The 25566-nt window shown below is 51.6% G+C and overlaps 1 protein-coding gene across 2 annotated transcripts in view; it reads right to left on the bottom strand.

The window, feature by feature from the left end:
* Positions 1-1304: 1304 nt before the first annotated feature.
* Positions 1305-25566, bottom strand: part of NECTIN4 (nectin cell adhesion molecule 4) — a 101137-nt gene continuing 76875 nt past the window's right edge. The window contains exons 3-9 of one of the 2 annotated variants that reach the window (XM_084823947.1): positions 22259-22549; positions 21886-22006; positions 13813-13964; positions 7568-7715; positions 6563-6641; positions 4841-5002; positions 1305-4411 (exon numbers count right to left, since the gene is read on the bottom strand). In XM_084823947.1, the coding sequence (XP_084680073.1) occupies positions 4139-4411; positions 4841-5002; positions 6563-6641; positions 7568-7715; positions 13813-13964; positions 21886-22006; positions 22259-22549 (1226 nt within the window). In that variant the 3' untranslated portion in view covers positions 1305-4138. The remainder of the gene's footprint in view (positions 4412-4840; positions 5003-6562; positions 6642-7567; positions 7716-13812; positions 13965-21885; positions 22007-22258; positions 22550-25566) is intronic. The other variant, XM_084823948.1, reaches the window with a different exon arrangement.

Below are 25566 nucleotides of genomic sequence, written 5' to 3'. Positions count from 1 at the left end.
ACATGATGCGATTGCCAAATTTTTGTATCCTAGGGATACAATGTTTCCTGCACTGTCCTCCCATGGTTTTCTCAGGCCCAATTTGTTGTTCTTGTTGTTGCTGTTATCAAAGTACCGGACTGTCTACTCTCGAGAGGCGAAGCACTATCGGGGCTTTTAAGTGCTATTAAGGGCAAGTGTTCCTTTAATCAAAAGTCTCCCATTTGGAGATTTAGCCTATTTTATTGCTTCCTGTTCAGCATGGCTGGGGGCTGATTTATTTATTACATTAATATCCTTTCTTTCCTCCAAACAGCTCAGGGTGGCGTAAATGGATCCCCTCATCCATTTTATCCTCACAAAAAGCCCTATGAAGTAGGGTGACAGAGAGTGCCTGGCCCAGGGTGAACATCAGTGCTGAATGGGGATTTGAACCCAGATCTCCCTGGTCCTAGACCAGCACTCTAACCCCCAATCTTTTTGAGCTGGTGGGCACATTTGTAAATTTTGAGAGTGTCGGGGGCACTCTCACAAAATGGCTGCCATGGTGGGTGTGGCCAGTCACAAAACACCCATTTCTCAGAAGACAAACTGGTGAGGCTACAAGAAAAGTAACTCGTCCAAGAACATTACAAGGCAGAAGTGGGGGCTGTGCTCACACACAATGGCAAGACACAAACCCAAATGAAGAAAAACCAGGCAGAACACATGCCACACACCAAAAAAAACCCAGGTCAAACACACACATCCACACAAAACCAGGCAAAAGACACACTACACTAAAACAAACAAGGCAACAGACATGCCCCCAAAAGGCAAAACACCTCCCACCATGCCCCCATCTAGCTCCCCCTACACACATACCCAGCTTACTTCTTTCTCTGTTTTGGAGTGATTGGCCACACCTCAGAACGAAGCGCTGCACTGCAGCCCCCCGCCATCTTTATTTCCCAAGAATGCCTCAAGGGTCCAAAGGCGTTCTTGGAAATCGGGATGGTGCTGAAGCCAGCACTTCACTGTGCAACACGGAGCCTCTCTGTTAAACATTTGGTTAAAATTAAAAATCAAAAAATCAATTAAAAAGAATAAAAACCAGCAGGAGCCTGGTGAGCACCAAGGGAGGTGTCCATGAGCAGCATGTTGGGACCCCCAGCACTACACTGTTGTTCCGGCGGGGTGGGGGGATTCATTGTCCTCAAGTCCTACTTGTGGGCTTCCTGGAGGCATTTGATTGGCACTGTGGGAAACAGGATGGTTGACTGGATGGGCTGAACTAGCAGGGCTCTTCTTCTTATATTCTTCCACTTCTATTATTTCTTTCTTTTATAGTGAAACAATTCCTTGGCCATGCAGAACAGGAAGCAATAATATGGGCAGACTCTATAAGGTGGGAATTTTTAATTAATACTGCGGGGGCCCTTTGGTAAACAGGACTTCATGTTATAGCAGGATGTTGGCCATGAGGAACAGCACTATGTTAAGTATGTTGAGGAGGCTCCATTTTAATCCATCTTCCAGATAATCGTGGGAAAGCAACGGTTTAGCTGTTCTATTGGCTCTACCATGGGAGCAACCCTGGTTGAGTCTGCAACTCCCACTTTATACTCTACATGTGAACATCTTTGTTAGTGCAAATTGGTCCTGATGAATGACTGGAATCAACTCATGGCTGAGGAACCAATGGGGTGATGGACCTTTATATGCACATGCCACCTCAATTGGGTTTGCTACTGCAAAAACAGTCATCTTGAAATGCTGTTCACTAACATAGAACGGCAGGATTTTTACCGTTCCCACTGTAGTCTGGTCTACAGCGCCTGGTTGTTGTTCAAAAGGACCAGGAAAATCTTCCCCAGTTACCAGTAAGAAGAAGCCCATACCATTGTATAAAGCCTGGGAGATCTCTCTATACACCCATTTCAGCTGGCTCCATGGGCACAGAGAAACATGAACCCAGAGCTGGGATATTTTTGCATGGACTGGGGGTGGCCAGCTGCAAGACATGGTGGACCCCTGGTTTTAGGAGGGCCAAGGGACAATCGACACAGCCTCACCACTTACTTAGATTTTGCATGGGTGTTAAAAGCACTTCACACACATTATTTCAATCCTTACAACAACCCAGTAAGGCAGGTCTGTATTATTATCCCTAGATCGCTGACGGAGAAGACTGAGGCTGGGAGAGGGGGGAGGGTTGTCTGCTTAACACCACCTGGTGACTTTGGGGCAGATTATTGGGGAACTCCTGATCTGCAGCTCCATCTCTTAGTCACCCCACTGCACTGGCTCTCCACCGATGGTCCCATGGACCACTGGCTCATGTGAACGGGCCCCTCTCAGATCTAGCAGCCTTCACATCACTTCACAGCCCAGCAAACAGTGCTTTTTCTGAAGGGGCAATTCACACGTTTGGCTCGAGTCATTGAGCGATAAGACATACGATGGCAAAACCTCAGGCAACGTGCAGGCACGGCAGCTCATGCAAAGCCAGCCCTCGTCCCAAGATGTATTCTTTGGGGCCAGCTCAGCCAGGCATGGCCACAGTGGCATCACGGGACGACTTGTGCAGGCGAACAAGCCACTGTGGATGAATCGCCCCTCACAGACATCTGTGTCACCCCGCATCAGCCTCAATGCAAAGAGCTATTCGAAGAAGCCAGCTGACATGCTCCGTTGCACCCCTTTGCGAGTTGACCAAGAGTTGACCAGCCTGCGAGAGAGAGAGGGAGACGAGCGGGACATTGCACAAAACTCGGGCATCCTATGCACGTGACGAGGCGGATATGCAAAGGGCAGGGAGGCTGTGATGATGCCCTCTCCCCAGTATTCCCAGGCAAGATGCAGGGATAAATCACAAAATCTGTCCCCATAGTCCCATGTTCCCCATCCTCTCTGTATCATTGGTATGCATTCCTCCTGCGGTCGCCTTGCTTTAGAAATAGCCAGGTTTCGTTGTGCGCAGCTGGTAGTGATGGCAGAAATTTGGCTTTTAGACCTACTAGAGGGGTGGGGGGAATCGTCGATGTGAAATTGAACTCCAGCTGGTCCATTTGAGGCAGAGGCACAACCCACCCTTCTCAGTCCTGGCGATAGGAGCGACACACCTTTTGTGTGGGGTGCGCTGATGGGGAGTTTTTGCCAACTCGGAGTGGGAGCTGCGGGTCCCTTTTGCAGATCAAGCTGTTGGGCTTGTGTTACATCACTTCCACTGGGGCCGGGCGAATTGTGTGCATCGCAACACCCTCCGCAGAAGGGTCAGGACGAGGACAAGGAAGGCTGATTAACTGCGGGAGCCAAGGATCCTGCCCACGGGGCTCTCCCACACTCTGAAAACAAAGCTGCGTTGGGGCCTCTCCCTCCTGCAGCACTCAGTTCGTGGCTCTGAGAGTTCCCTTGAGGCCTGTGGCTGGACCATAGTTTCCATGTCCTAAAACGCCCTGCATCGGGTCTCTCAGACACGACAGGTTTCCTTTCCCTGTTAAGTTAATAATAATAATTAATTAAATTTACAGGTCTTTGCCTTTGCCTGTTGGCCTCTGAAAGGCTTTTTGGAGTTTCTGTCCATAACCATGGAGGGCTACAAACTTTAATTAACAATAATAACAATACTAATAATAATTTAAAAAAAGAAGAAGCAAGAGTTTCATGATTCTGTCCCTGAGCCAAGACAAATCGCCTTGCAACGGAAGGGAGTCCCGCACCCCTGCTTGATGGCATCCTCAGAATCACTTGTCCTGAATGACCCGTGCATGGCTTCAGATGATGTCAAAAAACACACAAACCTGCACAAAACACAGGCCATGCATCGCGATTGTCCCACCAAGGTCAGCTAACGGGTTTCCCAGTCTCAGGACAGGTTGCTTCATTTTTCCAGGTATCCCTACCACTGAGGGCAAGCTGACGCCCTCCTCCAGCAGGCAGAGCAGGAGAAGATGCCATTTCTCTTGCCCTTGGCCAACGTTTGGACAGTTTTCCGGGGAAGGAGAAAGGGGTGCTCAGGCCTACAGGGCGATCCAAAGGCAACTGTATTGCAGCCAGGTGGGTGAGTGGCTCAGAGGGAGGCGACCTCAGTCGCAAGACCAAGAAGTAGCACCAGCAGGCAACTGGGCAGAGGGTGCAGCGCTATGTTGGGTCCTGGCGTTCTGGGGCAGGGGAGGTGTCACACCAGGTGCCCCCGGCCATTGATGTAAATGCCGTTGGTGGTAGGCTTGGCCCGGAGCGTGCCGTTCTCTTGGATGAAGTGGGTCATGGCCTGCTTGATGTTGTTCTCGCTGTCCCTCTCGTCCTCCTCTTCCTTCTCCTTCTCTTCTTTCTCCTTCTCTGTCCGGCTCTCCTGGACTGGAGTTGGGGGTGGCGGCGGCAGCTCCGTCTGGGTCTCGATTTCCCGCACCGTCGACAAGGTGGAGTAGCTGCGTCCCTCCGCCTCTTCGCCCTGAGCAGGGAAACAGACAAGGGGTGAGACAATTCCCACAGAGGGCTCAAGCTGCCTGTCCCCGCCTGTGCTCGACCGACATCTTTGTAAATAAGCACGAATACTACAAAATGCCAGTGAGCTCCTTCCAAAGGAAACCAAGCCTGGGTAAGTGCTGTGCCCCAGGAACTTTGCACCACTCTGGGAAGCGGGGCATGCCGGATAATATGCCCGCGTCCCACGGCAAGCCAACGGTGTTGTTCTAGGGCTTAAGCCCACCAGAGGACAGCATATCCTTCCATCCCCAGCCATCTTCTCCTAGCAGGGGGCGGTGGTAATTTTAGACCCTGGACTTAATGGTGTTAAGGAGGGTCCCTCCAGATGGCCATGCGCATGAGCGCACCACTAAGATTTCTCCCCCCGCCCACCACTGTCGTATCAAGAGCTCACCATGATGGAGCAGAGGCTGGTCTCACGCAGGCTGTCTGCCCGGAAGCTGCCTTGCCGGCTGTCCCGGCACAGGCTGTCCGCTCGCAGGCTCTCCCGGCACAGGCTGTCACCGCGGAAGCTGCCCTGCCGGCTCTCGGACCTCAGGGGAAGGTTTTCCTCAGTCTGAGCCACAAAAAGCGTGGGGAGGAGAGAAATGGGAACAAGAAGCTAAGCCAGGCATTTCGTGGTGCCCCCGCCCCTGCCCCACTCAGCCACAAAGCTCACCTTGGGCCCAGCGCTCCCTCTCAGCCAAACCTCCCTCACAGGGTCAGTGTGAGGCTGAAATGAGGGACATGAGGAGGAGAACCACGGACACTGCCTCCAGCTCCGTGGAGGTAGGTGAGGCAGGATACGAGCGACACAAAAGAAATAATTTCCACGCAGGGGCGTCGCTAGGCCCGGGACCAAGGGCAATGGCGAACTGGCCCGGCTGGATGGGTTTTCTGGGATCCATTTTCAAAAGCACTGAACAGCCGCTGGTGCCACGAGAAGGCTTTTTCTGAGCGTAATTGCTGGGAGGGGGGATTTTAGGGGGATCGCAGCTGAGGAGGGAAGGGTTAATTGTCCCCTTTTGCTTGTGTTGCAACCCCACCCCGCCGCCTGATCAATCCCCAGCATATCAATGAAGCTTGGGGAAAACACATCTGCTGGAAAGTTTGTTTTAAGTTTGTTTCAATTGCCATGCAGGGGGGTAGACTGCCGGCGGGGGGTGGGGGGGGCATTGCAATTTGAGAGGAAAGGGATCACTCTCCCCTCTCTGGGCACTGTGACCCCCCCAAAATCACCCCCCCCCCAATGTGGCATTAGGGGAAAACTTCCCTTGGGGCCAAAGGAAGCTTTTATTTGGGGTGATTTGGATGGGGAATTCGTTGGCTGGCTTTGCCTTCGGTGAAATTTCAGTAAATCTTAGTAATTATTTCTCAATTTGCAAAGATAGACCTAAATGAGCAGCCATGCAGGCTTGTGTCCTGTGGGCCTGGGCCCCAAATCGGCTGAGTGCTGAGCTGAATTCACATTGCCTCGTTCTGCTCGCTTTGGACTAGCAACGGCTCCCAGGAGGGTTTTCCCCAGCATCTGCAACCAGATCCCTCTTTAATGGGAAATGCTGCCAGGGACTGAACCTGCGACCTGCAGGCTGGCTGGGGCTGGCGGGAGTTGCAGTCCAGCACATCTGGAGGCTGCCAGGCTGCCATGAGATGGGAGCCCGGTGCCTCTCGCTTTACAAATTCGGGGCTGCTGGTTGCACCTGTTTTCCCACTTGCTCCCTCTAGGGGGTGCTCAAGGAATTCCCTGGCTCAGCTCGGCAGCAACTGCAAAGGAGGAGGGGAGGCAGATCAAGGGAAGAAGAAAGAGAGCCTGGCATAGCAATGGAGCCTCCATCTTCAGCGGCAGTCTACCTCCTCCTAGTGCCATTTGCTGGAGGCAACACTAGGAAGGGGCCACAGCCTCAAGGCCCTGCTTGTCCATTGCCCAGGGCACCTGGCTGCTGACCGCTGTCAGTGGCAACAGAATTCCGGACTTTAGATGACCTAATCCAGTAAGGCCATGCTTATTTCTTGGACTGGATTGAAAGGAGAGGGGGCTCCTTTTCCTGTCCTTTCCTCCCCCTCTTGTAAAATCCAATCCTCTCCCCACCCCCTTGCTCTACCCAGCCAGCTCAAAAGGCTCCCTCACAGTCCTCACCTGGTTCCGGGTGTCGGTACTATGGCTTGAATGTAGGCGCCGGATCGAGTTCTCCCGTGTCAGGGTCAGCTCCTCTTCACTGCCAGACACAAGGAGAAGGAGAATGGCGGTGAGGGCTTGCCCTGAGCCTGGCAGGAAGAGCCCGCTGGGCACCAGGGTGCAGGTTGTCAGTAGGGATGTCACGAGTGCCCAATACGGGGGGGGGAGTCTGATGGACTCCCCCTGCTCGGCCCCCCCAGGCTCCCATTTGCAAACCATGTGGCACTTACTAGACCCATTCACCGAGCGCCGCATCGTCCGCGAACGGGGGTCAGCTGCCCACTCCTTCCCCAAGCTGCCATTGTTACGCAAAATGGCATCTTGGGTCTTTCTGGAAAACTAATTTTGCATAGATTGCAGCCATAAAGGGCCATCTATGCAACATTAGTTTTCCGGAAAGACCCGAGATGCCATTTTGTATAACAATGGTGGCTCGGGGAAAGAGCAGGCAGCACCATGGAGCTTCCAGTTGCTCGCCAAACTTGTCTAGGGGCTCACGCAATGCAGCGAGCACGTGCGGGCAGCAGTGGCAGCTTGGCGAGCAACCAGTGTCCTTGGATGGAGGGGGGTCCGTCCATCCCTAGTTGTCAGGTCTCAGGTTTGGGCCAACGTTTCCTCGTTTCTTCTTCTTTTTAGGGCCTCCAAGAGGAAGGAGGCTCTAAGACAGGGGCGCAGAACCTTTTGTTTGGTCATTTCCTGGCTTTTGTGTATCCCCCCCCCGCCCCACATTACAAGAGGTCAAAATGCCTCTCCCACGGGGTCTGAGCCTCACAAGACCAACCCGAGCAGAGGGTGATGACAAGAGGGTGGGAAATTCATCCAGTTCAGGTTCCATCTTTGGGTAGGGAGGACCAAGGTGATCAGAGGTACTTTCAGGAAAGACGGCATGAGAACAACAAGACCAGAACAATCATGGGTGCATGTGGAGGTGGGACGTTGTGCTGCTGAGCCAACCCCATGGCTTACTATTTCTCAGTGATGCGCTTGGTTTTCCGCTTGTGGTAGCAGGTCATGAGGACAACCACCACGACAAGGAGGCCGAGCAGCACAACCGCAATGAGGCCTGCCCCGATCATGGAGACGGAGACCACGTCCACCTGCTTGGTGGGGTTCCCTGTTGGAGAGGCAAAGAGAAAGGAGGTGGGCGCCATGACGACAGGCTGCTTCGGCTTCTCTGCTTCTGTTTGGAAAGAGCCCTCAAACTGCTTTCCCCCCTGCCCCCAGGCTGTTAAAACACCAGTTCCACCTAAGCACCCATCTGAATTTATTTCTTTATTATTTAATTCAATATATATCCTGCCTTTCTACCAGGAAATGGTGCTCAAGGCGGCTAAGAACAGTAAAAGCCAAAATGTAAGATAAAAACATAATTAAAACAAATGTACAACAAATATATTGTTGTATATTAAAACAGTACACATTAAAAACACAACAATAAAAGAATAAAAACAGTAGTTAACCAAAGAGAGCAGCTTACACACCAAAGGGCTGCTTGAATAAAAAACATATCTGCCTGCTGGGGGAAGGACAGCAGAGAGGGAGCCAACCTAGCCTCCATCAGCAGGGAGTTCCAAAGCTAGGGAGCAGCCACCGAGAAGGCCCTCTCTCACGTCCTCAGATCTGTATGTCATTATTGGAAAGTTACGGAAGAGGCACCTCCCCCATGAAGAAAGGCTAAAGCATCTGGGATAATTTCGTTCCCAAAAAAAAGGCAACACAGGAGGCCATCTCTAATTGCTCACTTTTCCAGTAAGATTCTAAGAACGGATAAGGCTGTATGTGTGCCTTCCAAAATGAAACTTTATGTGCCAGTACCAGTACAAAAAGGGAGTTTCCTAATTTTAACCATGCAGGGTTGGGACTGTAAGATGGGAGCATGTGTTTAAAACACTCTTATTCCCACTAATGCTCAGTGAGAGCAGCACTCCAAAGACTTAGGGCAAAATCCTATTCATGCTTAGATGAAAAAAAAGTCTGACAACTCCCAGCATTCCCCAGCTAGCTGGCTGGGGAATGCTGGGAGTTGTAAGGCTTCTTTCTGTTTAAATATGCATAGGATTGTGCTGTAAGTTAGTGAACTTGAACACAGTTCTCATTGAAATCAATGGAGCTTAAGTTAAGCCAGACAAACTTATCCCATTGATTTCAGTCTGGATCCTAACCCTTTGATCCTAACCTTTTATTTCCCCGTGGTTTTAAATTCTGTTTTAACTGCTTTACCAACTGTTGTTTTATCATTATTTTTATTGCCACTCTATTTTCTCTGAAAATGTTTGTTAAAGACTGGTATAAAAATTCTTAAAATATAAAGAAAAGAAAATACACATGTATAAAATTATCCATGATGTAGAGAACATAAGAACATAAGAAGAGCCCTGCTGGATCAGACCAAGGGTCCATCCAGTCCGTCATTCTGTTCACACAGTGGCCAACCGGCTGCCCCGGGGAAACCCACATGACCTCCCGCCCATGTTCCCCAGCAACTGGTGTACATAGGCTCACTGCCTCTGGTACTGGAGGTAGCACAGACACATCAGGACTAGTAGCCATTGATAGACCTCTCCTCCGGGAATCTGTTCAACCCCCTTTTAAAGCCATCCAGGTTGGTGGCCATCACTACGTCTCGTGGTAGCAAATTGCATCGTTTCACTGTGCCCTGTGTGAAGGTCCTTCCTTTGATCCGTCCTGAATCTCCCACCCATCAGCTTCATGGGAGGGCCCCGTTGAGTTGTACTATTTTGAGAGAGGGAGAAAAATGTCTCCCTATCCACTCTCCACACCAGGCATAATTTTGTGGACCTCTCTCATGTCCGCCCCCCCCCCGCCGCCTTTTTTCCAAGCTAAACACCCCAGCTGTTGTAACCTTCCCCTCATGGGGGAGATGCCCCAGCCATTTTAGCTGCCCTCCGCTGCACGTTTTCCAGCTCTACAATATCTTTTTTAGGTGTGGTGACCAGAACTGGACACAGTATTCCAAGTGTGGCCGCGCCATACCTTGCATAAGGGGATTATGACCTTGGCAGTGTTATTCTCAATTCCCTTCCTAATTATGCCTAACATGGAGTTTGCCTTTTTTTACAGCAGCTGCAGACGGGGCTGACATTTTCATCAGGCTGTCCACCACAACAGAAAGTGAATGGAGAGAATCCCCCCCGCCCATGTCTTCATAACACTAGAACTCACGCTCACCAACGAGATTCAGGAGAGACCAAAGAAAAGACTCCTTCATTCGCGGAATAATTCCCCTAATTTTCAGCCATGGCCAGTGACTGAGCCTGTGTGGCGGCCGAGTCCTGAAATGGCCGAACGAACCGTATCATTTCAGTCTGCAGGTGGGCAATTGTGTTTTTGAGGCTTCTCTATGGAAACAAATTCTCCCTGCAAAATCTAGCCCAGCAGGGCTCGAACAGAACTTTTCTCCTTGATGTGGAACTGCTGCTGTTTTTTAAGTTGGCGTGGAGAATATATATGTCCATTTTATTATTTTCCAGGCACATTTAAACGGGAGGGCGTTCGAAAACGGCATCCTCCATGTGCGGTCTGAAACGGTACTCGGTCCATTCTGCCACCTCTTTCCGCTGCGGGTGTAGGCCAGGCCTTACATGGCTTTGGAAAGGAAGTATACACATTTATGGAGAAGAAGAGGCCACCACTCATGGCTATGTGGAAACCTGCCAGCTTCAGAGGCAGTCTTCAGAGGCAATCCAGGTTTGGGGGGCCCTTGGGCAAGACTCCTCCAATGGGCCCCCTCCTCCCTCAGTGAGCCCACCTTCCCACCACCATCATCACCAGCCGCTATGGCTCCTCCCGCTCTTCCTCATCATGAATGCCACTTGCGCTCTTGACAGGCAGACAGAACCAGCGAGCAAGTAGGCCGCGGCATCTCCTGCTCCTCTTTCTCGCCACCACCGTTGCCTGGGCCAGAGCGAGAGGCAGGTGAACATGCAGGTCGCAATAGGGAAGAGGAGGAGCGACTCCAGGGGGCTCTTGCCAGTGGGACCCTGCTGGGGCGTGGGCCCTCGGCAGCTGCCCAACCATGCTGACCCCTGGCGCCAGCCCCGGGAATCTACTTCTGAATGGCAGCTGCCGGAGAGCAAGCACAGCTGCTGTCGGTAGACAGGATGCTTGACTAGATGGACATTTGGAGTTGAATCCAGCAGGGTTCTTCTTACGTTTGTATAGCATCAATACTCATTCTTCTCCTCCTATTTTTCCATCATCACATCCAGTAATACACAATTGGCAGAGGTCTAGTTTTGTCTCCAAGTAACAATGTTATTCACGCTACAGTAAAGCAAACGTTGAAAAATTTTTCCTATATTTTTTTTAAAGATTCTTAAGATGTGGGTTTTGGCTTTTGCTTTTAAGTTCCTTGTGATACATTTAGAAGAAAACGGTTAAGTGAGAACATTTACAGGGCCCAGAAGATTAGTAAGTAAATAAGTTGTCCTTAATGTACAAGTTCATAAGCCTATCCGAGATTTATGGGAGTGGGATTTTGTGATAAAAAATTACTTCAGAATTTTGCACTCTTTTAGAGAAGTACTAAATTTCTGAAATGGCAATCGTAATTTCATACTAAAATACATTGCATTACAATATCTCTTTATTGAAATAAACATGTTTTTAAAATGCAAGTTAAAAGTGAGTTCTGAGTAAATGAATGCACATATCTCGGGTCATGGGAAAGAAATCCACTCTTTGGATTTGAAAATGAAAAATATAATAGGCAATTGACTTGTGTTTGAACGCGATTGCTCATGAATCAGCTTAACTTTTAACTAGTTATTTCCCTATTAACATTTTTACTAGTTGGAAATGGAAATATTTAACTTTTAATATTTAACTTTTAATATTTAACTTTTAATTTTAAAGTTAATTTTAAAGGCTGCTCACTTTCAACTTTAACTAGTCAAATTTTTCATGAAGTTTTCCCATGACTGTTAACATGCATAAACCTGAATGGCACAGCCAATATCCGATGGGTTGGATTCAGACTTAGTCCTACTGAAATCAGTGGGATAACTAACAAGTCCCATTGTTTTCAGTGGGTCTGCTCTAAGTAAGACTAAGTCTGGATCCAACCTCATAAATACTGGGATACTGATAAGAGGGCCTGCTCTGTGGTGGCACCACATTTATGCAATTTTCTCCCCAGGGAGGCTCGCTTAGCACCTGCATTGCTACCTTTTTGGATTCAGGAGCAGACCTTTTTACTTTCCCAGGTGTTAATTGTGAAATGGTGATGGGGTATTTTTTGCTGCTGTTTTTATTTTTATCTGCTGCTTTATGTTTATTTATATTTATATTATTTATTTATTAAATTTATTAATCGCCCATCTGGCTGGTCACCCAGCCACTCTGGGCGATGTACAACATATAATAAAATAGTTTAAAACAATAAAATTCTACAATAAAAACATTTTCTAAAATACCCTAACCCACCCCAAATGCCTGCCTGAACAACCACGTTTTCAGTGCGTGGCGGAACCTCATTAAAGAGGGGGCATGGCGAAGTTCCCTAGGGAGGGAGTTCCACAGAGTGGGGGCCACCACAGAGAAGGCCCTCTCCCTCGTCCTCACCAGCCTAGCTGTCCTGGCTGATGGGACAGAGAGAAGGCCATCTGAGGCTGATCTTGCTGAGCGGCCTGTCTGGTGCTGCTGGAGGCGCTCCTTGAGATAGGCTGGCCGGAACCATATAGGGTTTTAAAGGTCAAAACTAACACCTTGAATTTGGCCCGGAAAACGACTGGTAACCAGTGCACCTCCTTCAGCACTGGAGTGATGTGATCACGCTGGCGGCTGCCTTTAATCAGGCGAGCCGCCGCGTTCTGTACCAGCTGTAGCTTCCGAACCGTCTTCAAGGGCAACCCCACGTAGACCGCATTACAGTAGTCTAGACAAGAGGAGATCAGGGCATGTACTACCGATGGGAGCAGATGGTCGGGAAGGAAGGGGCGCAGCCGCTGTATCAGATGGAGTTGGTACAGCGCTGTCTGGCTCACAGCTGACACCTGAAATGACCCCCAGGCTGCGGACCTGGTCTTTCAAGGGTAGCCGTACCCCATTCAACACCAGGCCAGCATCCCCCAGCCTCCTCTTGTCTCCCATCAAAAGTACCTCAGTTTACTATTTGTTATGGTTGCTTTAGCACTTATTGTGGAAGCTGTTCTGAGATTATCTGTGATGAAGGGTGGCATATACATCTTAATGACAAATAAATATAAAGATCCAGGAAGCGCACACGATGAAATGTGATGCATGCATGTCCAGGTGAGCATCACGTGGCCTCAGGGGTGGGATGGGTATGCCAGGTGAGTGGAAGCACAGGGGAAATATTTTCGTCCTTTTCCCCCCCAGGCTTTTTAGCCCTTCAGTTTTAAAAATTGTGCTAGTGCTTTTTTGGAACTTTGCGCTGCTGCTGGCTTTTATCTTGGCTCCTACTTTGGTTTTATTCTGTTTTTAACGTATGGTTTCATATTTATATCCCAGTTGCTGGGGAACATGGGTGGGAGGGTGCTGTTGCACTCCTGTCCTGCCTGTGGGCTTCCCACTGGGGCAGCTGGTTGGCCACTGTGGGAACAGAATGCTGGACTCAATGGGCACTTGGTCTGATCCAGCACGACTCTTCTCAAGTTCTTATTATGACAGCAGAAACTGCATGTGGACTCAGTGCTGATTGGTTAGCAACTGGTACCGTCACCAACCCCTCTCCCTGGAGTAGCTTTTCAACATAAAAAGAAGATTCTACTTTGTTAAACAGAAATTATAATGAAGGTCCATTTAGTTGAACAGATATACAGATGGTGCTTCCAGCATTTAAAAGGGCAGGCCGCCCACCTGAAGCATGGGGGAGGAGTGACAGGCCAATGAACCAGCATGGGATTCATTGGCCAGCAAACCTGTCAGACACCCTGCAGAGCACAAGCCATGGAGGAAGAGAAAATGGAGGAGGCCCAAATATGTATCTATGTGCCTTAAACAGTATCCTGGGTTTCCCCAAGCGGGCGCCCCCCTGATGTGTTGGACGACAACTCCCAGAACCTGGGGGATTCTGGGAATTGTCGTCCAACACGTCGGGAGAGCAGCAGGCTGAGGAAGGGAGCAGTCTCCATTCAGATGTTGCTGGGAAGATGCATACCAGGCTCCTATGTGGTGCAGCAAACAACAACATGGACAAGTCGAGTCCAGCCCCCTCCCCAGAATGATACCTTTTACGTCAACCGTGGCCTTGACCTCCTTGCTTGCAAAGCTGTTGGCTACGTGGCAAACATAGACGCCGCCGTCCTCCAGGCTAAGGGGCCTCTGGAAGAGCAGGGTGTCTCCCTTGATCCTCACTCCGCTAGGGAGAGGGTCGTTGAGCCTGGGGAGAAAGCAGACAAGGTGAGAAAGGAAAAGGACGGCACGAGGGGGCTTACTGGCCCTTCCGACCCGCCTGCCCTTTCACCGATTCCCTGCACTCAACTGCCTGACTTTAATCAGGCAGCTCTGGCTGGATCACAGAGGGGTCAGGGTCGGGTGCTGTGATCTGCAGCAGCACATGGATGCAATCCTGCTCCGTCACTTGACTGCGGCTGCGCCAAGGGCGGGATCGCCTTCTCTGAGCCTGTCCTGAATCTCTGGTCCTTCCATTTCACTGAATGACCTCACGGTCTAGTGTCATGAGAGGGGGAGAGAAATGTTTTCCCCTTGCCAGGGACGGCCAGGCAGACATTTTTCGTTTGTTTCCCGAGTGATGTGAAGTTGAAAGCGGCAATTCGTGAAACTGAACGCTCCTCAAAACCAAAAGGAAGAAAAGTTTAACCAGGGATTACGTTAACTTGGTTTGGTCATCGGGTTGTCACCTTTTTAACCAGCCCTGCTCCTACGCCTTTAACAGAGGCCTCAGATGCAGAAATTAGGCAGATCCGGCCGTTTCCTGTCATGGAGTTTGAGTGGTGGGGGCAGCTTCACCTGTTAAATTTCTGGCTGTGTCAGGCTGCTATTAAATGCACAGGAACAGGTCAAAAATTGGGCAGCCCAAACGGCAAACTGCCCGACGTGCTGCAGCGCTCAGAGCTGGGTTTGTATCTGACGTTTCAGGACATTTTGGCCTCTTTCTTCTTTAGGAAAATGAACAAAACCTCAGAAGGGGGTGGGGGGAGAAGGCAGGGGCAGACCCTGCTTGGCCTGAGAGCATTTGCTGTTAGCCCCCCACACACACAATGGCTTGGGCCCGTTAGGCTCTGCCCCTGAGCCCCAGGTACAGCTGTGCTCCGCCCCCACCAGACCCCACCCCCTGAGACACCATCCCTTTGCCCCCAAACCTCACCCTTCATCCCAGGGTCAACCACCCTAATCAGACCACAGAAAAAGCCCAGCCATGAAAGGAGCAAAAAATGTCCACAAGTTATAGGGATGAGGAGATCTAAAGAAACAAAAAAGGGGGGGTGCAGGAGACAAGACAGGCTGCAGCCAGTAGGGGAGCTGAGATGAACCCCCCTCCCACGCTGAAAGTACAGGACGGAGCAATGGGATCACAGCCCCTGGACCCGCCCTGCTGCCGCCACTGGGGCCAGCTAGACGTTTCGGACCTCCAGCATTCCCGGCCATGCTGGCGTGGGCTTCTGGGCGTTCCAGTCCAAAACATCTGGAGAACTCCCTTCTGCCCACCCCCTGCCCTAGAAGGAGGTGATGCCAGCCTAACACCCCCTCCCCTGTGCTCCAGTTGTCTATGCCAGTCCCTGTTTCTTGGACCCTTTCTCCAGTGAATTACTGGCCCTGTTTGGGGGCCTCCTAGGAATGCCTCGATGACACTTCGGAAGGGCGGGTTTCTCGTGCTGATGGTCTTCAGGGTTTCGCACCCCACAACGCAGGATATCCGGAAGTTGAGCCTCTGAAGAGCGACGGATGCATCTTGGCGCACACGGGCGCACAGGCGCGTGCACAGATGTGACAGTGCTTCTGCAGTGCCCGGCCTGTGGGCGATGCTCCTTGTAAATGGTGGATACAGATGGCAGGAAATAATCTTTGGGGGCATACCTTGACCCTGGCCTTCCCCCAAGCTGGGGCCCTGCAGGTGAGTTGGGCTACAACTCCCAGCATGCCCCAGGGAGTCGTCGCTCATCACATCTGCAGGACACCAGCTTGGGGAAGACTGCAGAACAGACACTTCCTTGGCTTCTAAAGCAGAGGAGGCGGCGGCGGCGCTGTGGCGGAGGGAAAGAAGAGTGCCCTCCACTCATGTAACACATTGCACCCCTGTGGGGCTCGCTCCCAGGTAAGCGTGCGCCTCGGGCCGCAGCTCTCACTGAGGCAGTGACCCTTCGTGTGAGAATTGGGCTACTGCAGGTGTGTCTCTCGATTTTCATCTGAGGAATGTCAGAGGGTCTCCCAGGCCCCCAGTGAATCGCCACGCAGAAGCCGCCATGCGGTCAAAGAACTGGCCAAGGTTACAGCCCCCTGGACAAGAGGGGAGAATTGTGCTCCTCTCTCTCGGTCCCTCTCCCTCTCCCTGCTCTCCTGCCCTTTCTGCTGCCTCCCCACCCTAAGGACGTGTCCAGGCAGGAGAGGGAGTTGTGGGGAAGAAGGCGGGGGGGGGGGGAGGGCGGGGCCAGCCGTGACATCATGAACAAAAGGTGCTGAAATCAAAGGGCTCCCTTCCCTTTTCCCACGGCATCTTGCATAGCTGAACCGGTGCCGGAGCGTGTTCAGACACCGCCCCAAACTCTGCACCAATTCAGCCAGCGTCTGAGCCGGTTAGCATGGCCTGGCAAGGGCGATAGCACCCCACCCCTCCTTGCACACACCTAACATACACACATGCACAGTTTTATGGGGAAACACGTCCGCTTGCTTTTAAAAAAGAAAGAAGACCTGTGTCACACACACACACACACACCCTGACACATAAAGAGGGGAATCTCAAATCCATAAATATGTGCACCAACATTTCCCGATCGTAAAACTTATTTATGTAGCCATTTTTCTTAGGTGCTCAAGATCCTCACAACAGGTGGGTATTTTTATCCCCATATTACAGGTGGGGAGGCTGGGGGAACACGGGTCCGCCAAATGCTGCTCTGTGCGTTCACTTAGAGGTCAGGTTGGAGCTGGGAACATTTCAGCTCAAGAAGGATACTCTCGGCCACTATATACAAGCATATTTCATATCTCTACCTCACATAGAATTTCCCCCTGCAAAAAATAAATACAAAGGCTTGTACATATCTGTACACACACACACACACACACACACACACACACCAGGCAGAGATTACAAGTACAACTCGCAAAGCAACCAGGACATTTGAATTTGCAAGCATCACCTCTGCATATAAGCACATGACTAAACACACATGTGTCATGACAGGGCATGTGACATGCTAAAGCTTACACGCATAGCACTGACACTGCCCCTGATGCACGGCTTTAATGGGGCCGCCCTAGCACACATGATTCAAGCCCCCCACCCCACCCCAGCAGTGGTTATGAGCAGAAGAGATGCAGGGGCTCATGAAACCTGGAAACCCTGCCTTTAATTGCAGACGTTTTTCAGCTGGCTGTGGCCACCTGTCAGGGGGGAGAAAGGCACTTTGCACATGCTCAGAGGTGGAAACCATGTTCCAGGGCTGAACCCTGAACCCGATCCGCACACTAATCTCTCGCACACCTGCCACCGCTCTTGCCAGATCCGCACCGGGGTGGTGGGTGGGAGCGCGTCCCGGTTCAGCGAGGGCGCTCCGTTTTCACTGCGGAAGCTTCGTCGCCTGATGGGGTGCAGCTCTCCTGCCCCGCCATGCCTTCGGAGGAGAGTCACACAGCCCTCTTCCCTCGCTCATGAAGTCGAGGAATGGACCGCGGCAGGCTCTGCTCTGTGGCAAGGGCCCGCGTGCTTGTTTTTCAACACATCAGCAGGGCGGCAGCCTGTGGGGGTCTCTTTGGTCTGGTATAAGGGTCCCGCATCTCAAAGGCAAATGCAAATTGGTACCAAGCCATGAACTGGCTGCCCCGCCTCGCCCTCTCCCCAAAATACTGGGGTCGTAGTTTGGTGAAGTGCTGACAACGCTTGTGTTGAAATCCTTTGACCAGTGGCAGAATGACAATGCCCAGAGTTGTGGGGAAGCCCCAACTCTGGTTCTGGCGGCCCCAGGCAAGACCCCCCCCATGGGCCCCCTCCCCCTCAGTGTGCCCACCTCCTCCTCACCATGGTCCCCAGCTGCTCCTCCCCCTCCTCTTCCTCATCATGGCTCCCGCTTGCACGCTTGGCAGGCAGAGAGAACCGGTGCGCAAGGGGGCCGTGGCGTCTGCTGCCGCTCCTGCTCACCACCCTCATTGTCCGGGCCAGAGCGAGAGGCGGGCGAAGAGGAGGAGGGCATCCGGGGGGCTCTTGCGAGGGGGCCCTGCTGGGGCGTGGGCCCTCCGCAGCTGCCCGGCCATGCCTACCCTGGACAACGGCCCTGAGGGCAGTACAGCCAGTTTAAGGGCCTTGCAACTGGACACCTCCTTGAAGAGTTCACAGCTTGTGAGAAGAGGAGCACGGCTGGGGCCAGTCAGCAGCAGCAGCGAGACCACCCAGGAGCAGAAGACTTCCATTTCCAAGAGCCTTCTGCTCGCCGCCGTGGCTGCTGGGCACTGGTGCACATGTATACGGGAGTAGGCTGCTGGTCTGAACTGTCAGGAGGCTTCCAGATGGAGGGCTGCTCGCGCTACCCATCGGCAGGCACTGTGCGGCTACTTTGTCTCTTTTTGGTTCCCTAATGGATCTTTCTGGCAAGAAACAAGAGAGAAGTGGAGGGCTACAAATGGAAAATGGCATCATCCGGACCTCCCCATGACGGAGGCAAGGCGATGGCACAACGAAGGTGTCATCTGGAAGCCCCCTTAGAAGACGATCTCAGCAACGGATTGTATTCAGCGCTGTATCAGTGCCACAGTCCACAAAAGGGCAGAAAAAGCACAGAGAATGTCAGTGTTGGTTTTAAGAAAGAAGCCCGTGTCTCAAGCCCTCGAGGCTGTGAAGATGTGCTTGACGAACTTTGGGTCAAGCTGCCTGAAATCTAAGAAGGCAGAAAAAGGCTGGGGAACAGCCGGTAGACTTGCTGGAGTGGAGCTTCAGTGCCCGAGGAACACAGGAAGCTGCCTTAGACTGAGTCAGGCCCTGGGTTCATCTAGTCCAGTATTGCCGACACTGACTGGCAGCAGCGGCTCTCCAGGGTTTCAGGCAGGAATTTTCACAGCCCTGCCTGGAGATGCCGGGGATCGAACCTGGAACCTTCTGCATGCAAAGCAGAGACTCTAGCACTGAGCAACCGCTCCTCCCCTTCACAGAATCCCATGCCCCTCCCCAGTAGCAGAATAAATTATGCAAAACAATTCTGCACATTTCCATAATATAACCAGGCTGCAGAATGCCATCCATTTTGACACAGGATGGTGTTATATGAACCAGGCCTTACCCTTTTTTATTTTCCTGTGAATTGTAAAGGCCTGTTAGCAACAGAGGTGGTCCCATCCATCCCCCAAATCTGGCCTGGGGCAGGAAGGGGTGACTCAATGAGATTGGGGTGTGTGTGTGTCCAGATTTTATTCAAAAACACTGGTAGCTCAGACTATGTGCCTCTAAGCACGTGCAGAGTGCCTTTTTCCTAAGTGAAATAAGGGTTTGCTTCTCTCCCTTCAAAAGGATCTAAGGACAAAGTATCCCTAAGCATGTGCAAAATGCCTTTCCCCTGTGATTGAGAAACGCCTTTTGGAAAAAAAAACAACCCTCCAATGAATCAGGTCAGAGTGCCTGGAGTATTACAGAGCGCCATTCCCAATGCAAAAAAGTGGCTTTAAAACATATCAGTGATTCAGGGCAATGTTCCACTAAGCATGTGCAAAATACCTTCCGGTGGGAAGAAGCTTTAAATAAATCAGGGTGGAGTGCCATTCTCAGCATGCAGAGATCCTCCCTCTAAAGGGTTTGATCATTTGGTAGGGGGAAAAAGTCTTACAAAAAGTGATAGTGACACTGCATTGCCCCCTCTTCTTCTGCCAACAAGCCAGGTGGATGAAATTTGGGCACGCCAGTAACCATCAGGCAGGTGGGCAAGCGTGCAACTGTGCACAGAGGCCACCTTTCACTGCTCTCTGCACCTTGTCCTCAGCATGACAGCTCCTATCTCGAAGAGGGCAGACAGACCTGGAGAGAATCTCATTCCTGCCCCCCTCATCCATCTGCCACCCCCACCCATCAGCCCTGCTGACTTGGCTGTTTTTCCCTGCTCACCACAAAAGGCTACGAGGTGCATTTTTGGCCCGAGGCTGCTTCCCCGAAACCCACAGCAAGTCCCGGCTGGTCCCTCCGAGCACAAAATGGCTCGAGAGACAGGCAGGAATTGCTGGGTGATGAATAAGTGTTTATGGAGGATCAGCCTCCTCTTTGACTGGGATCCGTGGGAGCTTTCCGTGGCGGCCAACCCAGATCAGGTGCACCGCTGGCTGGGAAGAGCGCGGTAGGTCTGGCAGGCAAGCGGCTGTGCTGTGCTGCCCCAGCTTCCTCCGTGGGGCAGGAAGCCCCAGAGGAGTTGCACTGCTGGGGTGCCCGGGGCCAAAGAGCAGGGGAAGAGCGACCGCTGGCAGGAAGCGTTGCCAGCTGTCTGCGGGACGCCAGGCAACGAATCACAGCTGCCCCTGAGACGGTGTCAGGCAGGCGTCCAAGGCCGATGCTGAGGAACGCCAAGCTGTCACAGATTCCAGTGGCGCAACCCTGGATTTGCATCCTGTGGAGCTGTCACACGGCTGAGGGACTGCCCCAGGGCAGGCGGCCGAAGAAGGGGGAGGCTCTACCAGCACCTGCTCCGCCAGTGCGGAGCGCCGGCAGGAGGGCCAGAAGAATTGCCCCTCGCCCCAAGCAGACTCCCCAGGGCCACACCGTGCAGGGCCTTCCCTCCCTTCGCCCCATCTGGAGGATCAACCGCCCTTCCCCGGCTGGTTTTGCAATCTTCCTCAGGAGCTGGATCCCCACTAAGGAAGCTCAGACATTTGTCCAACTCCTCCAGTATGGTTTCCTCAGACTGGCAACAGCTCTCAGGTAGAGAAGAGTCTTCTCCATCACCTGCTGCCGGTCCCTCTTTTTAGGGGAGATGCCGGGGACCGAACCTGGGACCTTCTGCAGGAAAGCAGGGGCCCTGCCACCGAGCTGCAGCCCTCCCCAATCCCGCCTCTTCATCCTTGTTCTCCTTGGCCAGCAGTCTCGGGGGCAAGGCAGGGGCTGGCATACTTTAGGACAGGGGCAGACCTACATTGCAGCTCCCCAAACAGAGCCTGGTGCAAAACAGCCACTCAGGAAGGTGGACGTGGGACTGCAGAGCAAGGGTGCCTCTGAGCACGTGCTCAGCCCAGGAATGTGTTTTCAGTGCCAGAACTGGCACTCGCACACTTGTCCTTTCACACAACAAACTTCGCCTCCCCCACTCCACCAGCTTTCCTCATTAGCAGCCTAATTAAGGAGGGAAAGGAAAGGAGGCCTTCACTTTTTGCCATTGTTAAAATATCGGGAGTCAGAAACCCTTGCTGATCTACTGCAAATCACCCAGAGATCTGCCAATAGATCTATTGATAGATTTACCTTCTGCCCACTCCTAAGGAACACGGTGAGGCTCCTTAGAACCTTACTGGGGATTCCTAATCAAGAAACAGTGGAGAAACTCCCTGGAAGCTGTACTTCCCGTATGTTCCAGTTTCCCCTATTTAGCAGGAGTGGTCCCTATTTTCTGATCCCACCCTATCCCCAGGAAATTGCTGATGCCATTGTGTCTCGATTTTTTGTGTTTGGGGAATGCCTAGTTAAAATGTGTTGATTGGGAGTTGCAAGCATTGTCTTTCTGTGGGATACGGTTCCACCCCCAGCCTCTCCAGGGTCTCTGGAAGCAAAATCTCTGAGCGGGGAATGGATACATCTTTTCTCTAGCACGTGTGCATGGACATTTCATTATTTCCTGGAATTAAAAGGGGGATATGCATTCTATTAACTTTTTGTTTTACCTTTTACTATTCTGGCCAGGGCACCAGATGTGGTCTCTCTCTCTCTCTCTCTCTCTCCCTCACACACACACACACACACACACACACACTTTGCCCTGAGAGATTGAGCAGGAGTGACTGTTCCAAGGGAACCCTTCATGGCTGAGTCATGGGGATTTGAACCTGGGGATTTGAACCCTCCCCCCGCTAGAAAGAGGCTCCCCTCTTTGGTCTGCCCCACCAAGACTGCCCCACCACGCAAGGAAGAAATGCTCAGCCCTTCGTTAACAGCTCACCGAGTCCAGTTGTACGTCGGTGGCGGGTTCCCATCTCCAAGGCACTTCAGGGAGGCTCCTTCCTTTCCTTCGGCCCAGTTGTCCTCCGTCTCGTGACCCAGGACTGAGGCATCTGATAGATCTGTATAAGAGAGGGCATGTAAAGTCACGCAAAGTGAGGGGGGGAGAACACCCCCCTTTTGTGCACCACACAGCCCGCAGCCTTTGGACCTCCTTGGACTTTCCCTGTGGAGGAGATGTGGGCTGCAGAATGTTAGCGAACAGGGCAAGGGCAGGAAACCCCGCCACACACACAAAAAGGCCCAACCCCAACCCAACAGTGGCACAAAGGATGGTGTGGTGGTCCAAGCCAACGCAGAGGGAGGGTACCTACATGCCACGTTGAGCGTGTGTGTGATCCTCTTCTTGTGCTGCAGCCCCGGGTGGGAGACGACGCAGGTCAGGGGCTTGCCATGCATGCTGCGCCCAGGTACCACGTAGAACTCGCTGGTGACTGAGGCTGAGCGGGGGTGCGAGGACTCTTGGCTCTTGGCCGTGCCGCGCACTTCCGTCTCCCAGGTCACCGTGGGGATGGGGTTTCCCTCGGCGGTGCACGACGCGGCGAGCGTTCGGCCCTGCCCTTCCTCCAGCGGGGGACCGAGGTTCAGGGTGGGCAACGGGGGCACTGCAGGAGAAGCACACAGCCCAGACACGACTTAGCCGAGGGGAAAGACGCATGTGGCGTGATTGTTGCTGGGCACAGAGAAGTCGGCTGAGGACTGGCTCATGTCCCAGAGCAAATGTGGCCAGGAGGAAGGCCTTGTTGTCCACACACCACAGGCCAACTCAATGACTAATCCACCAGCAGCTGCCAACTGTCTTTGGATGCTTGCAGCAATCCGTGATCAGAGCAAATGGGGTGTGCATCAGATTCGGCCAAATCCCGAATCCAGCACCAAATCAGGGTGATTCAGACAGGTTCGGGAGGTGACTGAAACACAGCATAGCGAAACAAAGCGGGGCTCCTCCAAAGCATACCGAATCGAATGTGAACTCCTAAAGATTCAGGATTCCAAAGGACACAGGGACACAGACAGCACGGCTCCCCAGATTGCTACATTTCAGCCCAAGCTCTCCATACAAGGCAAAGGCCCTGGTGGGGAGGGCTGGGGCAGGGACAGGAAGGGGCGCAGTTTGGTGACTGACAGGTCTAGTTTCTAATTACAGTGGACTGTATTATCAGGGCTCTCCAATCCCAGTGCTTTGGGGCAAAGATGCTGCAGTCATGTATCTCAGGACTGGTCCAGTGTTCAGAGCTCTTTGCAGCTTCTCTTCCCCAGGAGCAGGTAATTTAAAAGAGGGCTGGTGGAGTCTGTGGGGCCCAGGCGGGCAGGTGTAGCATAGGGTGCTTGCTTGGAAAATGCTGGCTGTTCAAGTCCTTCTGGCTCTGCCAGTGTAGACTTCACATCTGTCACATCTGTTGCACTTTTCTGTGATTTTGGTGCCAAATGAGCAGAAAGCAAGAACACCTAAAAACGTGTTCCATTCATCGTAACTCCCTAGCTCTTGCACCTATCCTTCTGAAATTTTGCAGGTTTCTTGCCAGTGACATATGCCATTTTCGTCCAAATTGCCAAAAACCCTACGAAGGGGGTTAAGGGGAAGTGAATCCCGCCCCCCCACATTCCAAAATGTGAACACCTTCCACACAAAAATGGTGCACCTACCCTTCTGAAATGTTGCAATTTTCTTAGCTAGGGCCACCTCTGTGCTGTAGATCATTTTCATAATAGTTGCCCACCAATAATAATAATAATAATAATAAATAGGAGGATAAGTGCATCCTCCTTCAGGAAATCCCCAAATCGCAAAGGCTGCTCTTGCCCAAAGCTCCCCGCACCTATTCCTGTGGAACTTGGCAAGCTTAATCCCCTAAGCAGAGGCAACTATCCCTGCAAATATCATCAAATTCTGGCAAGAAATAAAAATGTTATTGACAGTTCTGTTTTTTAAAAAATCAAAATGTAAACAGGTTTGGAACAAACCTGTCCTTCCACTGGGAGGCAAAGACATTTTTATTCAAGCAGGCCTTTGGCATGTAAGCTGGTCTGTTGGGTTGGGTGCTGTTTAGTTGCTGTGTTTTTTAATTGTGCTTTTAAGGTATTTGTTTTATTATTGTTTTAATTTTGTTTTTATCTTAAATGTTGGCCTTTATTCTTGTTAGCCGCCTCGATTGTCATTTCTAGCTCGAAAGGCAGGGTATGAATTAAATAAATAAATTCCTCTGCGCCAACTAGTCTGAAATTTGGCAGGCATAATCCCCTCATAAAGGACTACTATGCCTGCAAATTTTATCCAGTTCTGACAAGCAGAAAAAAGTTATAGTCATTTGTTGATTTCTAATTATAGCCAAAAGAGACCTGATGATCTGGATTTACAAATCGAGATTTGGACCTGAGTCAAAGTGGGCAGCCTCCAAACCAGTCCGAGCCAAATCAGGCTGTTTGCCAAATCACCGATCAGGGTGCAAACCAGCTCTTGTGGCTGGTGCACACCCCTAAGAGCAAGTCACTGGCTCACACGCTATCAGCAAGGAACACTTAAGAACATAGCAGAAGCCCAACTGAATCTGGACAAGAGCCCATCAGCAAGAACATCCTGCTTCCCGCATGCCTCTAGGAAGCCCACAAGTGGAGCTTGAAGACACCAGCCCACCTTGCCGTTTGTCTCCTCCTCAGCAACTGGTATTCACAACTTGGAGGTTCAGTTTGTCTGACATGGCTAATAACCACCTACAGACCACTAATCCGTGAAAAGTGCAGCTTTAAGGCCGTCACGACCTCCGGCCCTTCCAGTGTGCAGCAGAGGACCGTGATGAGGATGAGGCGTGGGCTGCTTCCTTGGGGGCAGGACAGTCAGTATCTGATCCTGAGTCTTCCTGGGCAGAGGACACACCCCAGCCATCACCCTCCAGCACAGAGAATAAGTCCTTGGCAGAACTGCCTCGATCTGTCTCCATCAAATGCTGCTAGCTTTTCAAAGAACCACAGGAAGGGAGGCAAACACACAGCACATTCGTGGATTGTTTGTGGTACAAAAAAGGGTGGAGAGGTGGTGGGAAAACACGGGGGAGTTGCAAGTGGAAGACAATGACATCTGGGCCCTCTGAAAATCCCATGAATGGGGCACGGTTATTGCATGATAAAAGCCTCATCTGGAAGCAACCCAGGTCTCTGGGTCTGACCAAAACGTCAGGGTATGTGCTTGTTCCTCTGGGTCCCTTCAGAAAGACGTCAGGGTGCTTCCAGATGAGGTCTTTATCATGCAATTGCCTGCCTCACTCATGGAATGCTACCAATAAAAAACCCCGTTAAGGAAAAACAATTGAAGAGCTGCACAACAGCCTTTGATTCTTGGTGGTAGGAGCTGTCTGTCTGGAAGCACTTCCCCTCTGAGGCTGAGGAAGCCAGCTGTTTCCCACTTACCCACAAGCTGACATCTTGCAGAAACCCTCAGCCTCATTACGTAAGCTTTGTACATAAATGGCAATTTTGCATAAAACGGTGATGTAAATAGTGCCATTTATGCTCAGTTGCAATCCCCCCTTTACCCGGACCCCACCGAGGGTGTCTGGGTGGGAAAAGGAGCCATTTATGCACAGCTGACCTACCACCACTGTGTCCACATCCGGGGGGCCATGCA

The sequence above is a fragment of the Heloderma suspectum genome, chromosome 17 (assembly GCF_057233095.1).
Source record: "Heloderma suspectum isolate Gila_16-S chromosome 17, 16-S_ref, whole genome shotgun sequence".
Taxonomy (NCBI): domain Eukaryota; kingdom Metazoa; phylum Chordata; class Lepidosauria; order Squamata; family Helodermatidae; genus Heloderma; species Heloderma suspectum.
The sequence above is the reverse complement of the archived record's forward strand: the minus strand, read 5'-3'. Positions and strand labels throughout refer to the sequence as shown.